The sequence below is a fragment of the Excalfactoria chinensis genome, chromosome 23 (genome assembly GCF_039878825.1).
Source record: "Excalfactoria chinensis isolate bCotChi1 chromosome 23, bCotChi1.hap2, whole genome shotgun sequence".
Classification (NCBI taxonomy): Eukaryota; Metazoa; Chordata; class Aves; order Galliformes; family Phasianidae; genus Excalfactoria; species Excalfactoria chinensis.
The window spans coordinates 2,221,387-2,233,575 of record NC_092847.1 but is presented as its reverse complement, the minus strand read 5'-3'; the positions used below and the strand labels follow the sequence as shown (position 1 = coordinate 2,233,575).

The 12,189-nt window shown below is 48.6% G+C and overlaps 1 protein-coding gene across 2 annotated transcripts in view; it reads left to right on the top strand.

Moving 5' to 3' along the window:
- Positions 1-10,373, top strand: part of PLXNA2 (plexin A2) — a 95,480-nt gene extending 85,107 nt beyond the window's left edge. For both annotated transcript variants that reach the window (XM_072355756.1, XM_072355755.1), the window contains exons 27-32: positions 1,013-1,112; positions 2,593-2,783; positions 3,172-3,341; positions 4,243-4,455; positions 4,566-4,716; positions 5,676-10,373. In XM_072355756.1, the coding sequence (XP_072211857.1) occupies positions 1,013-1,112; positions 2,593-2,783; positions 3,172-3,341; positions 4,243-4,455; positions 4,566-4,716; positions 5,676-5,771 (921 nt within the window). In that variant the 3' untranslated portion in view covers positions 5,772-10,373. The remainder of the gene's footprint in view (positions 1-1,012; positions 1,113-2,592; positions 2,784-3,171; positions 3,342-4,242; positions 4,456-4,565; positions 4,717-5,675) is intronic.
- The last annotated feature ends 1,816 nt before the right edge of the window (positions 10,374-12,189 follow it).

Below are 12,189 nucleotides of genomic sequence, written 5' to 3'. Positions count from 1 at the left end.
TTACAGTGGCTCGTGCAGGGTTAACTAGGAGGCAGCAAAGCATGAGTACCTGTCAGGCACTGGGAGCCTGGAAGGGCTGAGAGATTAGCAAACTGCTTTAAGTGACAAATTAGAAGCAGAGAGGGAAGGAACATGCAGAAATGAGGATGTGGCCATGGAGCTGCTGGGGCTGCATCTTGCTGGGAGGTGGCACCGGGGTGGCAGCACAGCTCCATCTTTCCTCTCCTGAAGGCATTTTGTGCAGCACGTTTCCAGCTTGGTGGAAGGAAGAATCGGGGTATTTCTGAAGCTGGGGTTTAATGGCAAGGCCTTAGTGCAGGAGCTGTGCTGCAAGCAGTGCTGGGTGCAGAGATTCCCATGAGACCCACAGGTCCTTAATTAACAGAAATGTGTTAAGAAACACCCAGTGGCTGTTGGATTTATAGGGAGGATAAAATTAAACATGGCTACTAAAGTCTGCCATAACCAAACCTTGTTAGCACTAATGTTCATTTATGGTTGGACTTCCCAGCATTTAATTCCCTCTCTGGTGCAGCAGAGGGATGGACGATTTAATACCCCTGAAAGATGGCTGTGTGACATGCTGGGCCGTAAATCAAACTTGTAAAGTTCATAAAAATAGTTAAAATAAAAAATGGTTTAATAGGAATGTTTTATGGCCCGTAACATTATCACGGCTGTTTTATTCCCTCTGCATTGTTACTTTAATTGGATCGCAACAATTCTCGAGATTCTCGGGTTTTTTTTCCATGCATAAAACTCAATCTTAAATCAGAATGACCAAAGCCATCTTCAATCCATCCCTTGATTTATCCCTGCTTTCCTCTGGTCTCTGTTTCTAAGGGTCTGATACAGCACTGGGCTCAGCACCAGAAGCCCAGGTCTACCAACAAGACCTTTCTCCTTCACCCAAGGAGCCAAGCACTGTGTTGTCAGCTCTGTGCCAACCTGAGCCCTGAGCGTTTCTGTTGTCTGCATTGCCTGACTCACCTCTTCTCTCTCCCCTTCCCAGGTATCAGACCGCTCCGTTGTGGCTCTTGTCCCCAAGCAGACCTCCTCCTATAACATCCCTGCCTCTGCCAGCATCTCCCGCACGTCCATCAGCAGATACGGTGAGGAGCAGAGCTGCTTTAAACAAGGATGTGTCCTGGTGGGTGTTGGGGCAACACTTGAAAGGAATCAGTAGAAAGAATCGGGAGCAACACATCATGAGAAGCCCTTGGAATGTGGGTCTGGGGAAAGCCCTGGGAATGGCTTTTGGCTCAGAGGGTGCTGCACATGGAACCATAGAATCATTAGGGTTGGTAAAGGCCTCTGAGGTCAAGTCCAGCCATCAAGCACAGCACCTGTCTGCAGAGCAGACTGTGTTCTCCTTGTAAGCAGGGCTGCAGGGGAGGGGGAAAAATAACAATTCCTTCATCTATTCTTCCTCTAAGAGGAGGATCCCGACATCTCAGCTAATGGGTCAGAAATGGGAAGAGCAGTGTGAACTTGATGCGCTAAGATTCGCTCTCCTGGGAATCAGGTTATTTGCATAATAGCATGGTTAAGGCACTTTGCAGATGGTCCCTAAAGACTCCACGGTCTGAATAAATGAGCCTGCTAGGTGCCAGGTGTGCATTTATAGCACTAAATCCACAATAATGGTAATAATATACTTTCATAAAAGGCGGTGGTGGCAAAATCTCTAGCGCGCTGATCTCTCATTATCTTGCATCGGGCAAAGCTTTCTACAGAAGAGGGGGCTCCTGGCAAACCCATCTCCCTGTCCTGGTTATAGCTCCCCAAACAACAAACTGGGCATCCTTATTGCAGGAGAGCCCTTAATCAGCCTTTGTGGTCCAGAACGCTTCTGCAGCACAACACAACTGGAGCCCAGCGCATTGGCTCTGCAAGGAGATGGGAAAACCAAGGCCAGGTCACACCACAGAGTCCTGAGGGCTCATCGATCTCTGCCACGTGAAAAAGCCTTTGTGAGCCACCAATATGAATTATCATTCCTCACGTTAAGATTAATACTTCTAATTGCGCCGGCAGAATTTAAATGAGATACTTATTTACTTTCGCCATTATATATCAGCACAGAGCTATGCTTAAAAATAGAATTACTAGATGCTTCCCTCGCCGTCCCCCTGTCTGTCTCCTTAATTATATCAGTTGGAGTACTCATTTATCTAAGCCCTAATCAGGGATGAAAATCTAGCTAGTTTTGTAATGAGCTGCACACTTCCCCTGGCTGATTTATGATTGATCTCCTTCCTCTTGCTGGGAAGGGCGAGCAGCAAACTGAAGGCTCAACTTGGGAAAACACACGAGCTTCCCACAGAACAAAGGAATTCAGTGAGAGTATGAAAATCAGCAGTGTGTGGCTGATGTTGGCCTCACCAAGCTGTTAGCACCTCTTCTTGGCTCGAAGAGGATGGCATCCAGGGCAGCGCATTGCTTGGGAAGTTCCATGTCCTTCATCCCTTCTTGATCTCCATGCCATTAAGGGTAGATCCAGGCATTAAGAAGAGCAGTGCCATCCCCAAGCAGAGGCAGGCAGATGGAAGGAGGCATTACATTGAGTGTGCCCTCTCCTCCCACACTCAGATTCCACCTTCCGCTACACCGGCAGCCCCGACAGCCTGCGCTCCCGAGCCCCCATGATCACCCCAGACCTGGAGAGCGGCGTCAAAGTCTGGCACCTGGTGAAAAACCACGACCATGGCGACCAGAAGGAGGGGGACCGAGGCAGCAAGATGGTGTCTGAGATCTACCTGACGAGGCTGCTGGCTACAAAGGTAAATGGTGTGCTAAGCTTGCATGGGAGATGCCCAAGAAGGGCTGTCCGTGTGGTCACTGGGGATCCTCACCCCCTTATCATGCCCCAGGGGTTCGTTTACATAGAATCATTGAGTTGCTTGGGTTGGAAGGGACCTCAAAGATCACCCAGTTCCAACCCTCAGATTTAACCCCCAAGTTTATGAACGTTTCCCCCTTGTCAGCTGTGCAAGCCCAGTTTCCAAACTGAGCTGTTTAAATTGGAGTACTTATGCAACAGCAGTTTCTAACATCAAGCCCAAATTAGCAACCACCAGGCAGGCGTATCCCAAAATATCCCCACACACACACACAAAACAAAAGCAATCCCATACCCAAACAACAAAAGCTGCCTGCTGCTCCCATCAGGGCACGCTGCAGAAGTTTGTGGATGACCTCTTTGAGACGTTGTTCAGCACGGTGCACCGCGGCAGCGCGCTCCCCTTGGCCATCAAGTACATGTTTGACTTCTTGGATGAGCAGGCGGATAAGCACGGCATCCACGACACGGATGTGAGGCACACGTGGAAGAGCAATTGGTGAGACCTGGCTGTTGTCATGGGGGGGGAAAAAAGAGATGGGAGAGCTGTGGGAAAGGTCGGAGCAACACGATGCTGTAGCCCCAGTGCAGCACGGAGCCATGCAGACTCTTCCACCAGCACTGCTGCCTTCCCCAAACAATGGAGCTATTACAGTTCTGCTCTGCCGTTATTTTAGGATTAAAAGCTCTGTGGGTTGGAAATTTACCTCTGCAAGAGAAGGGGGGGAAGAAAACAACACCAAAAAAAAACCCACAACAAATAGTTGTTCCCTGAAGACTTTGCGCATTCCCCCAAGTCCCTCATGGCTTTAAAAGCCTCTAATCACCTCATCTGCAAAAGCTGCATTCCCTGCTAAGGCAGCAGGGAGCAAAAAACAATTTATTGAAGGCGTCAGGAGGAGTTATTAGGATAAAAACGTTTGAATGGCAAATAGAGATGAGTCTTGTTGAAGCAGTGACAAAGAAAGCACCCCATGGGGTATGGGGTTTCTCTGCTGGCACCGCTGGGGGCTCTGACCCATGCATGGGCTCTGACTCCACAGGGCACTGTTCCTGATAGTTAGCCTGATAGATAGGCTGCTGGCCTGCAGCGTAGTAAGAGTTAAGGCTGCAGCTCTCCGTGCGTAGCTGGATGGAGAGAGCCGAGACTTGAAAGGTAATAGAAGGCAGCAGCTGCTTTTTTGATCCTGCTGTACAGCCAAAGAAAAAAGGAATAATAATTCCCCTTTGATTGCGAAGGCCTTGGGATTTGGGGAGAAAGCAGATGATGGGCACAGAGGTGACCACACTGCCCCAGGCTCAGCCCCACTCCTCGGCCACCACAGAGGGAACACGCAGCACAGGAAGGATCTGTTCATGCTTTTCTTAACATCCAGCTTTGTTTCTCGCTTTCCCTGCAGCCTCCCTCTCCGCTTCTGGGTGAACGTGATCAAAAACCCCCAGTTTGTCTTTGACATCCACAAAGGCAGCATCACGGATGCTTGCCTCTCAGTCGTGGCTCAGACCTTCATGGACTCATGCTCCACCTCTGAGCACCGCCTGGGCAAGGACTCCCCATCCAACAAGCTGCTGTACGCCAAGGACATCCCCAGTTACAAGAGCTGGGTGGAGAGGTAGGAGCTGGGTGGAGAGGTTGGAGTCATAGCATCCCGGTGATGAGACACAAGGAGAAGAGGGGATATTTTATCCTCCCTGCTCCTCACTGAGCCTTTGGTCCCTGCAGGTATTATGCAGACATTGCCAAGCTGCCAGCCATCAGTGACCAGGATATGAATGCATACCTGGCCGAGCAGTCACGCCTGCATTCAGCTGAGTTCAACATGCTGAGTGCACTCAATGAGATCTATTCCTACGTCAGCAAGTACAGCGAGGAGGTGTGTATCTGTGGGAAGGGGATGTGGGGACATTCCCCTCAATGCAACATGTCTTTAGCTTGCACAGCTGCTGCCCACATCTGTTCTATTTGTGCACAGTGAGGCTCCGGTCCTGCTCTGTAGCATTTGTCCCAGGAGAACTGATAGTTGAAGTATTGGGTGAGCAACTCAATTCCTCAGCCTTAGCACAGTGCATCTGGCTCCTAAGTGCAGTAAAAAATCATCGTGACCCAGTGAAACTCCCCCTGAATGTCTCTGTCCTTTGGGAACAGCATAGTACCAATCCCTGGTGCATTGCTGCTCACTCCTGTTTGCACCGAATTCCTGGCAGCGTGAGCTCCTTTAATGAATGCATCACTTGAAACCAAGTTTTCTCACCATCTGTTCCACCCCTTCACTTCAGTGCAAGAGGAACCTATTTTCCAATTATGTCCATTAAAAAGAAGGGTTTTGTCGTTTAATTGCATGTATGCATTTGTGATACAAGGCCGTAGCTTTTTTCCAATTAGATTTTAAAATCCCATAACTTTCATGCTAAATGAGACGAGGAACGTGGAGCCCGAGGTGCAGGGCTGTGCACTGAGCAGCCCAGCAAGCAGAGGAGCACGGCTGGGTGCTCACTGTGCTGCTTCACCATTTGTTACTGAAGAATTATATTCCAGTACAGAACTATTAGAGTGAAACCGAGGGGTTTATTATCAGTGGAGAACCTCAGAAACTACACATCCTAAGAAAGCATTGGCCATACTGTGCCCCATTCACTGTCCCAAAGGAAACACAGGGCATTTTGGTACTCTGGTAACGTTCCCATGCCATCCTACAGGGACCTGTTCTATCTGGTGTTCTTCATTGACTCTTTCTGTCCCTTGAAGCACATCAATGCACCTTCCTACCCTGCAGTCCTGCCCACCCTCTGCTATTTCACTGATTTCTTTCTCTTCTTTTTCTTTCCATGTCAGCTTATTGGGGCTTTGGAGCAGGACGAACAGGCACGGAGGCAACGTCTGGCATACAAAGTAGAGCAACTCATTGGTGCCATGTCCATTGAGAGCTGAAGGAAGGCTGCAGCGCACACGGACAGCGAGGGGCAAGAGCATGGCACGGATGCCTGGGGATTCAGAGGGAGAACAAGCAGAAAGGCACTGCTCACCCCAACAACCACGCTCATCAAGGGGAGCAGGGATGGCCCAGGGGCTGGCTGAGCTCAAACTCACATGGGATCTGGTTTGAAAAGGCAGGAAAGATCAAGAAGACAAAGCACCGCAATCGGCGTCAAGTCAAGGTGGATCACTTCTTCTGGTGTTCATGGAAAGACAGAACCTGGAATGTCTGGATGTCTCCACGACTTCTGCTTCGCATGGAAATCATCTGATGTACATTAGGAAATCAAACGTTTATTTAAAGGTCTTTTTGAAGGAAAAAGAAAAATGGGAAAGAAAAAAAAAGGAAGTTAAAAAGGGGGGAAAAAGAAACAGAACAAAATCCATAAAAGCCACAGGGGTGACCTTGGCAGCCAGGTTCTGTCCTGATCCCATCCTCACCAGGCCCCGAGGATGTGCTCAGGATCTGCAGATGGACTCATTACACCAACTGGAAAGCCTGGAAGACAGCAGCCCTTTTTTGGGATCTTATAAGAATATGAGCACAAGTTTGCAGCACACCTCTCCACACAAGCAAAATAGCAACTCATCCAGAAATAGCTCAGAGTAGCTTGCAGGCACTAGAAAGAATTTGTTGTGAATTGCAAAACTATCCGATCATCCAACTTGTCTTGAAATCCAGCTTTATCTATGTATTTATATAGTGTCTATATATATATATATATACATATATATATACATATATATATTTTAAATCCCATTTACTGTTGAATGCAGAAGGATCCTGTTGAAGTGTGGTGCTCTTGCAGCCACGGCAGGAGCAGAGTGGAGCTGTCTGTGGTTCGTGCAGTAAAACCAACCCCAAACCCAATGTTTACAGTGAGCAATACTTGAAATGCCGAGCTGTGGCGAGATGCTGTTTATTATTCTCTTGTTTGAATGCAGACCAGAGAAGCACGGGCTCATAGGAGACGTCATCTGTGGGGCAGGCCCTTGGCTTTCATTTCCACTAGGGAAGGGAAAGATATCTGTGCTCTAAAAGGAAGCCCATAGGCAGCACTGTCAGTGCCAGCTGCTGTCTGTGTGTCTGTCCAAGTGTCTTGTCATTACCTTCCGTTCTTCACTGGCTCAATGGCGTGTCTTCTTGTGGCCAGTGATGGGCAAAAAAAGTCTGTGAGTGTTATTTCTTTAAAAGACACCAAAGCTTACGTGTCCCTTTGTAGAGTGCCAGGAGGGGAAGGAGCACTGTAAATATATCTCTCTGTAATAAGAAGTGCTGGTATTTGTGCAGGTTGCAAACAGGGAGGACAGGGCCATTGGACCCAATGGGGAGAGTGGCATCGACCATGGGGGCTGGCAGCAGCAGAGTCCCTCCTGGGCTGTTTTACTCCAGTTGCCAATGAGCAGCACGCCGGATATTTGGGATATTTGAGCATGATGCTGTGGAGATGCACCATAAGTCACCAGGTGGGGTGGTCTGGACCTTGATCTGCTGTGCTCAGCAAAAGAGAAGCAGTTTCTGTAAGCAGCAGGGGTGAGGTGGCTCTTGCTGTGAGATGAGGTCCCAGGACCAGCAGGAGGAGCTGACATTCATCCAAACCTCTCAGGAAACTCAGTGTTGTAACGACCCTTTGCTGAAAGCCATGCTGAGCCCACTTGCTTCTGTGCATTTTACTGGGTTCAATTGGTAGTGTGGAGGAAGTCCTGGTGGTCAGCCTCCTGCAGGACAGTCTGAGCTGTGTGATGGGAGGCTCTGAGCTGAGAGAGCTGTGCAGAGAGAGCTATAGGAAGGCTGTACGTTGTTGTGGTCATTGCTTTGAGTATTCATATTCAGACTGTTCGCCGAATCCTTATGGTACTCTGCAACACTCAAAATGGTTTGCAAACGCTTCTAAATATTAATCTAAATAGTTATTTCCGTGGGACTGATAAAATATGACTATACCCAAAGCAAAGACCTGGATGCTGCTGGCCTGCATTTTGCTTTCTGCCCATCTCTCCATGAGGCTTTTTGCACTGCCAGGTCCTTGTCTCCTGGCCGGGCTTCATAGAGCTGAGGAGGGCAGGGAAATCCAGAGGAACTCTTTGCAGAACAACGAGGTACTGAGGTCTGAGTGGCTTCCAAGGAAGGCAGTAGGAATAGCTCTTTGTCCATCACCATGAAGGCATGAAGGAGGACGGCATAGAAGTAGCACAGTGCTGACTGGAAGGAGTGGTCTGTAAATAAACCAACAAGCATCTACTTGTGGTGGTAGCCATGAATTATGGATCTTCATGGGCAATTACATGGGATGAAGCAACATATCCCCTTGGGGCAAAGAACTTGTAATCTATCATCCTGTTTGCATCCAACTCTTCATTTACTCTTCGGCGAGGAAACTGAAAAGCTCCAAAGGGCATTTCCTCTGCATTGCAGCAAATGGACTCAAGGTTTGGTCAGGAGGGGCAGTGACTTTGCCTTAGATGAAATGATTTCACCTCTCTCTTGTGGCCCCTTCCTCCTGCAGGGCCGTTGGTGTTGTGGTTCTCCAGTTCATTTCGTTTCAGGTATTTTGACATCAAAGCGGGAGACGTCACTTTCTGGAATCTCTTTATCTGGTGTCAATGCTTAAATAATTCCATTTAATCTTCTGCTCATGTACTATCAAAGCACCCACTCCAAGGGGGAGCAAGGTGCTAATCAAATGCTTCTCCACCATGAAAGCCTTTATTAAAAGCCCATATACCAGAGTCTAACTTACAGGCAAGCTCGTCTCTGCGGGAGCCCTGCTGTGGAATACCCAGCATCGTGCAGAGGTGCAGTCCCCTCTGTGCCATAAGGGATGGATTTATGCTTAAAGGAGGGCAGGACGCATCAGAACAGCTGGGCTGCTGGGGACTCCGTGGGGCTTTCATCAGGGATGGGACACACGGTGCTGGGACACGTGGGGTTGGCAGGTACAGCTGCCCGGCACAGAGCCACCAGAGACCTCCATCACAGCAGTGCCTTCAACACTCTGTCTTAAAAATGGCCCAGTCCTGCGGAAATTATCCACCCTGCCTTGAAATGGACCTCACCAAAAACGTCCTGACGTACCCAGCAATTTGGGTGGGCATGTGGAAGCCAATAGCAAGAGGACGTAATGCTCTTTGTGTTCTGTGTGATGCTGACCTCGGTGCAAGTCCTTGCTGTCAGTCCAAGGCTCAAAGCACTGAGCTGCCCATTGCCCCAGTGCAATCCCAGGATGTTCCAGTGCCTCCAGCCCTCACCCAGCCCCACTCCTCCCTGCTGGTGACTCTCCATTCCCAGTGCTCAGCTCAAAATGGACCGAGTGGAGCAGGCTAGAGAACACATGAGTGGCTGTACCCTGGAGAGAAGAAGAAAGTGTTTGGGGATGGCTGAGTAACTGATATCAAAGATGTGTTAAAATGCCACAGATCTTCTGCCTTCCAGTTTGGGAATGGTGTTTGTGCCATAGACTGTGAGCCGATGAGGCAGGGAGCTGCTGCCCTGCCTATGGATGCGTGTGCTGGGTGAGCTGGGAGAGCCATGGATGTGTCCTTGGTGAGAGCCCCACGTCACCACTGTGCTGTCCTACTCTCACATAGGCAGGACTTTATTTTGATTGGACATTGGCTGGGAAAATAATGAGATTAAAGATGTTGGTGTACACCGCGAAGAAGCTGCATTCCAGATCCACTGGGCTGAGCAGCCCTGAATGCACAGTTTTGGTGTGCTTCGGGTTTAGAGTGGAAGAGGATGGAAGTCCTCAAAGGGATTTTCTCCTCATGGAAGGCGCTACTCAAAGCACATGGCACCATGGGTTGGCACAGGGTGGCACGAGGTGGTGGCAGGTGTTGTGGCCATGCTGTGGGCACGGCAGTGTCTGTGTGCTTGTTCTTGTCTCCATGTCACCCCCTTCTCCTTCTTCCTTTCTAAAAGTGGGATATAATAATGACAAAACACATGTTCCTGCAGTGAGTAAAGTCATACTCACACCTGCAGGGTCCATCCATCGCACGGACAGTGCCCCAAACTCTGGGCCTCCAAAGGGGAGGGAACACACAGGTACTAAAACTTCTGGGATCCCCAGAAACGAGGCCCCATCATGTCATAGAATGTAGAGGTATCAGTCGTGGAACAGGTTTTTCTGTTTTCTGCCCCGCTCCTTACAGTAAATAATGCCATTTCTAGGGGTCGTGTGTTGGCAGGAATAACGAATGGATTTGTATCCGTACCCATTCCACCTTATTGTCCTCTGGTCCCTCCCTTCCCGTTATACTTGACACACTGGAGTTCTGTATTATGTATATTTTTTTTTAAGATGATTGTCTGGTTTGCTTTTCTTTTTTGTTGTTTTTACAAGTGCTGTGGAAAATAAAAAATAATAATAATAATGTAAGAAAGTTTAAGTATTTAAAAACGTTCCAAGGAAAAAAAAAGGGGGTTTTGTTATTATTCTAATATATTATTGTGTACCTATTGTAAATACGAAACACTCCTATTTTGCAAGCCAAGGACTCACTTTGTACTGTTGTTATATATAAATAAAGTTTACTGGTTAAAAAAATACAACAACAACTACAAAAAGCACGTCGTAAGTGGGGTCTTTGTGTTCTGTTCTCCTTATGTTTGTAGCAGTTCTGCTTCTGCAACAGGTAACACTTTGCTGTGATGAGGTGAGGATGCTCCATGGGTGCTGATGGGTGCTGGTGGGACCGAGCTCTGTCCATGGTGCCATGGGATGGAGTTGCAGCTTTCCCCAGCCCTTCTCTCTGCTTTTTCAGGTCCTTCATTGCAGGGTTGCAGAACCTTTGCTCAGTGTCTTCAGGAGGGTGTTTTCATCTGGAAGGCAGCAGAAGGGCTGAGGGGTCCCTCCTCGAGTCAGCTCTCCTTGCATGGGACAGAGACTGTAGCATCCGGATCAGCAGTACTAAGTGGTGGGAAGGAGCACGCAAATAGTGTTTGCCAATAAATCAGGTGGGTTCTTCAATTTCTTTCCCCATTGAAATGCTCGGTCCTCACAGTAAAACACGTTCGCTTCCATTTCATAAATTCAAGCTAACGTCTGAGCAAACGCGGAGAGGCATCTGCTGAGTGGTAGGAATCAGCAAGTGACTTCTCCAGCAGCTGTCTGTCAACTTTAATGACCAATATGGTTGCAATTACAGCAATGAACTTTTCTCTAACAGCCCCAAATTACTCCGGATGATGATAAGTGACAGAAAAACGGAGACCCTTAAGGGAAAGACTGAGAAAGAAACACGGGGATCTCAAACGAGAGGTTTCAGCTCTTCTTCAGAAGGATCTTAGCTGCTTCTTTTTAGATGAGGTAATTGAAAGGATAAATCCAAGGCAGGAGGGGGAGGCGTGACGCACCGTGGGTCGCAGCAGGGAGCTCAGTGCTGCCCCGAGATGTGGTTTTATTCAGCCATTTGACACCGAGTCCGCTTGTTTTAGTGCAGTGCTAATAGGCTGATGGGAAGTTCTTCCTATTTGAAGCTAATGCAAATATGTCAGGGAGACAGCCTGCTCCTCAGGCAGGTCATTTCATCTTATTTTCCTCACGTTGAGAGCAATGCTTGACATGAATGCTAGGAAGCAGCTGGGACGCATCCTGCTCGCTGCCACCTGAGCCAGCAGAGCTCAGCCTTTGCAGATCCATTCCATGGCCCCACCTGCAGCTGTTGGTGCTAAACTGGGAGGTGCTGGGATGGAGTGACTTTGTGCATGTCTTGCAGAGCTGGAAAACAGCAGAGGAAACAATTGCTTTTCATTTGTGCTTTGGGTTAGTCTAAATTTATCCCAAGGGGGAAAACATGATGTGAGGTTCCCAGAGCTTTCCAAAGTGACATGTAGGAGCCCCAGGGATGCTCAGTCCTGCTCTCACTCACCCTGTGCTGCAGCAGAGATGCTGGCGGCAGCATCAGGACCCATTTCAACCCCCTGGGAATGTGATTGACTCCTTCAGCTCCTCAAAGTCAAAAGGAATCTGGATGTGAATCGAAAGCATTAAACGGGGGGTCATTTGTATTCATCTGCTCCCTGTTAATATATTTAATATAATAAGTATACTCAATTAAAACTACATTTTATCTGGCATGCGCTTCCCAGGGCTTTATTGGCACTGACAAGGTCAAGTGTTGCTTAATAAAGGTTATATAAGATGCAGATGGCTCAGAGCCCTCAGTCAATTCCCGTGTCCAATGTGGAGAAGGTACAAGCCACAAACAGCACCTTGGGAAGCACTGTTGGAGCAACTACTTGGGCTTGGACTGAGGCTGTGGTCTTCCTCCCAAAGCCCAAGAGCCTGACACCACCCCCAGCCTCAGGGGCTGCCCCTGTTCCAGCTTTATATCCCCCTCCAGATGCACAGGATTGGCCTATTGATTG